The 3859-nt window shown below is 36.5% G+C and overlaps 1 protein-coding gene across 1 annotated transcript; it reads right to left on the bottom strand.

Annotated features, from left to right (window-relative positions):
• Nucleotides 1–785: 785 nt before the first annotated feature.
• LOC108361875 (uncharacterized) lies at nucleotides 786–2227 on the bottom strand. Its single transcript, XM_017614634.1, has 4 exons — nucleotides 2158–2227; nucleotides 1310–2100; nucleotides 1082–1243; nucleotides 786–803 (listed from the first exon to the last, which is right to left on the bottom strand). The coding sequence occupies exons 1-4, from the start codon at nucleotides 2225–2227 to the stop codon at nucleotides 786–788; spliced, it is 1041 nt and encodes a 346-aa protein (XP_017470123.1).
• Nucleotides 2228–3859: the final 1632 nt, after the last annotated feature.

Consider the following 3859-nt stretch of genomic DNA (forward strand, 5'->3'; position numbering starts at 1 on the left):
CTTAAGGTATGTACATACATATGTAAATTACTTAACTTGTGCATTTTAATTGATTTTCTCGTTATTACAGATTTGCAACAATTAAAATTAAAACCCACCATCATCTTTAATGCCGTCACCAGCTGATATCGCACGCACCTCCTCCATCACCTTTAATGCCACCACCAACATCGTACCATCACCTTCAACACCGGTACCAGAAGTATCGCCACCATCATCATTCAACACCGGCACCAGCAAAATCGCACCATCAACATTCCACGCCTCTACCAGCAAAATCACCTTCAACATCGCCACTATTACTTTAAGGCCACCACCAACATCACCTTCAACGCCTGCACCAGCAATTAGTCTGTTCCTTTGAACTTCGGACTAAAACCTGTGGAACTGTCAAACTACAATTTTACGCTCTCAAATGAGAGTAAAAGGAGAACAGATGCAGAAGTGCATAGGAACGCAAAAAGCACAAGAAGAGGTAAAATATTACACCAACAAGGGGAAAGTGCTCAGTTTTATCCCATCGCCTGAACAAAAATGAGTATTTTAATAAGCACTTTTGTAATTAGTGATAATGATAAAATGAGCACTTATTTGATGTTCAGCTGTCTTGCAGGGATCACTCTATGTTTTTTTTATATTTAACACATATAAGGACAACTTGTTGCTTCAACAAATACAAAGTGATTGAAAAGTTTTACTTGTATGTAGATAAAAGTAAGTAAACAAACGTTAATTTAAATTGTGTTATATGGCATTCCAAAATGCCATGTTAGTATGAGGAGATATCATGCATGTCGTTGTCTCTGAAGTACAATAAATCGAAATTTAGTTTTGTTATAAGTATGTTATTTAAGGTAGCGTCGTTTAGTTTTGAGCGATGCTTTGTTAAAGTCAATGATAAGGCACTGAATGCCCTTTCCACTGAAACTTGTGTTGCTGGAACAGCTAGAACAACTTCAGCAAGTTTTGTTAGATCTTTATCCGAAGGCAAGGTCTTCCAGTAGCTTAATATATCAGTATCTAAAGAAACTTTTCTCCCATTTGCGAATACACTTAACTTTTGCCGTAAATTTTGGACTACCTCTACGTCACTTGAGGTCTCTACCATATCTTCACAAATATATTTTTCTAAACGGGAAAGAGAGTTGCTGGATGTAGAAGGCAAACATTCAGAATATTGCAAATTCAGATTTTGAGGACTCGATGACATTGAATTTTCGGAGCTTTCCATTCGCAAATGATTCTGAATAAACAAAATTGTAGCATTTAAAATTACAAAAAGTGTGTGTTTAGTAGATCTCATATATACCTCGGCATTAACTTTTTGTTGTGGAGACAACATGAGAGGGCCTCTAAAATTAAAGCGAGGATCTAAATATAAAGCAGCAATGAACGCATTATTGCTCATAAGGCTTTGTTTCCGGCTTTTCATCGCATCATGCAGCTGCGCAGCGTATGAGACTGTAGAACCAAGATCATGCAACTCTAGTTCACACGACAACCAATCTCTGTAAAAGTCTCCAACCACATATTGTTCGCTTTGCATCCGTTTTGTACATAAGGCAAGAGGTTTAAAAGCTTTAATAAAGTCTACTACAAATTCCCAGTGGAAATCTTCACTGTCAGGGCATTGCTGCTCTATGAACTCTTTTATTTTCTGCAGTGAGGTTAGCATTTCATATGTGGAGTTCCACCGCGTTAAATTATCTAGTACTGGCATTTGCATATGGCTAGATTCCGTGCGAACTAAAGTACGCACTTTCTTAATAAGGGTTCTACAGTCCTCCAACGAAGAGCCTAGTGTCTTTAGGACGTCATACGCAGCAAGCTGTAGAGTATGAGCTGCGCATCTTACTTCTGAAAATACTGACTCTATGGTGCGGTGTAAATTCTCCTCCTCTTCTGCGGCAGTATCCGACTCTTCCAAAATTTTAGCTTCCTGTTCGTCTTGCAGTATTTTACTGGCCTTTATAACATTGGCTCCATTGTCAGTGGTGTTGGAGTACACTTGCTGTAGTTCTAAGCCATAACTTTCTAAACAGTTGATTACTTGTTCTTTTATAAATACTGCCTTATGCCTTTTGTTGAGCCGTACCATACCTATCGATTTTATTTAACATCAATTAACAGACGTTTCAAGAAAAACTCAAAACTTACCCAAAGTATGTATGCATATCTTGAAATCTTCAATATATTGGGCATTTATTCCAGGTACGCTCTTGCCCATTCTGCTAGCGATGGCAACTTTCAAACTAACTAACTTGTGTTTTAATCTTTCAGAAATTGCTTTTTTTATATTTTTGGTGGTATGACTAGTTATATTCACTATATTGCGTGAATTCAAGGTTGTTCCAAATTTCCGCTCATATGGTTCGATTAATCTTTTAAAAAAATCGTGGTCGTCAAACAAACGGAACGGAAGGTTCTTTACTGTCACTAAACCCACACAGCATTTTAAAAACTCCTCCTTATCAATATTGATGTTTACAGATCCTTTAGCTTTTTTAGCAACCGTCTTCCACTTACTCGTATTTTTCTTAGTAGCGATTTCCATCTTGTGGGACAGAGCATAATGTCGCTTAACATTAAATGTATTCGTCCCACTTAATACTTTTGCACAAGTTAAACACTTAATCTTTTTCTCTTGAACGAGAATCTCATATAGCTCATAATTTTCCATTTTATTTAAATTCAATTTTTTTTAAATAATATTTGTATTACAGTAGAAGTTAATTGTTTTTGAAATTTAAGACTCAAAATTCAAAGTTCCTACTGGAGCATGAGTTTCACTGCACAAAGCACACACGTGTGCATGTGTTTTATATCGAACAGCACACCCATGCGCATGTGCCATTTTTTTTTTAATTTTCGAAGCACACACATGAGCATGTGTTTCATATCAAAGCGCACACACGTGAGTTGTGCGCAAGATTTTTTTTTTATAAACGCACATTCATGTGTATGAGCGAAATGTGCTGGGAAGTGCTGCTCATACGCGTGCAAATACGAATCCTGCCTCTAAACATACAAACGATTAATGAGGCAAATAATATTTGGTACCCTTACTTCCTAAAAAGCGTAATTTCACTCCACCCTAGTATACTTATTTACATATGTACATATGATCGTGTTTGAAAACATATAAACCCCTGGTTTACAACGAATTGCAACTATTTAAAAATATTATCATATTTAAATTCTTAGGTGACAGTCGATTTCTTCTTTGATTGGTTATCTGCCCTGTCTTCGAAAATATTCTTTCCGAAGGCACTGATGTGGAAGGTACACAAAGATATTTTTCAGCTAAATCGTATAATATTGGAAATGCGGTTTTTTGTTTTTTCCAAAACTCTAAAGGGTTTTTCACTCTTCTGGCGTAAGGTTAATTTATATATTGTTGAAGCAAGAGCTCACTTTTCGTATTTGAATAGCAAATTTTCATAGCATCTTGAAACTCGAGTGTCAAAGTGCGACCATATATCAAATTTTTTAGCTTCTAGATGGCTCGGCTCATTTAATAACGTTTCTACTATATCAGTACTTTGCCTTCTTGGCAGCATTGCTGTAAGTGCAGTAGACAAANAAATTTTTTAGCTTCTAGATGGCTCGGCTCATTTAATAACGTTTCTACTACATCAGTACTTTGCCTTCTTGGCAGCATTGCTGTAAGTGCAGTAGACAAATTGTGCATTAGATTCATTATCAAAACCAATTATTTTGAATCGAGGATCTAGAAAACAGGCGATGTCATTTGTATTCATATGAGAAAGACGTCGGGTAGTTGCTTCTAACAGCCCTTCTTTTAACGATCTTCCGCATTTGGTTAAAGGATTCATCTCGTCTAACGAATGTTGCAAAC

The sequence above is a fragment of the Rhagoletis zephyria genome, unplaced genomic scaffold, assembly GCF_001687245.7.
Source record: "Rhagoletis zephyria isolate East Lansing unplaced genomic scaffold, Rhagoletis_zephyria_1.1 Rzeph_scaffold_00873, whole genome shotgun sequence".
Taxonomy (NCBI): Eukaryota; Metazoa; Arthropoda; class Insecta; order Diptera; family Tephritidae; genus Rhagoletis; species Rhagoletis zephyria.

Bases quoted from the DNA above. Each gene is read 5' to 3' on its own strand.
- LOC108361875 (XM_017614634.1), bottom strand. From the start codon at position 2,227: ATGGGCAAGAGCGTACCTGGAATAAATGCCCAATATATTGAAGATTTC. The intron at 2,101-2,157 runs GTAAGTTTTGAG...TAAAATCGATAG, and splicing joins GATATGCATACATACTTTGG to GTATGGTACGGCTCAACAAA. The intron at 1,244-1,309 runs GTATATATGAGA...TTGTTTATTCAG, and splicing joins AACAAAAAGTTAATGCCGAG to AATCATTTGCGAATGGAAAG.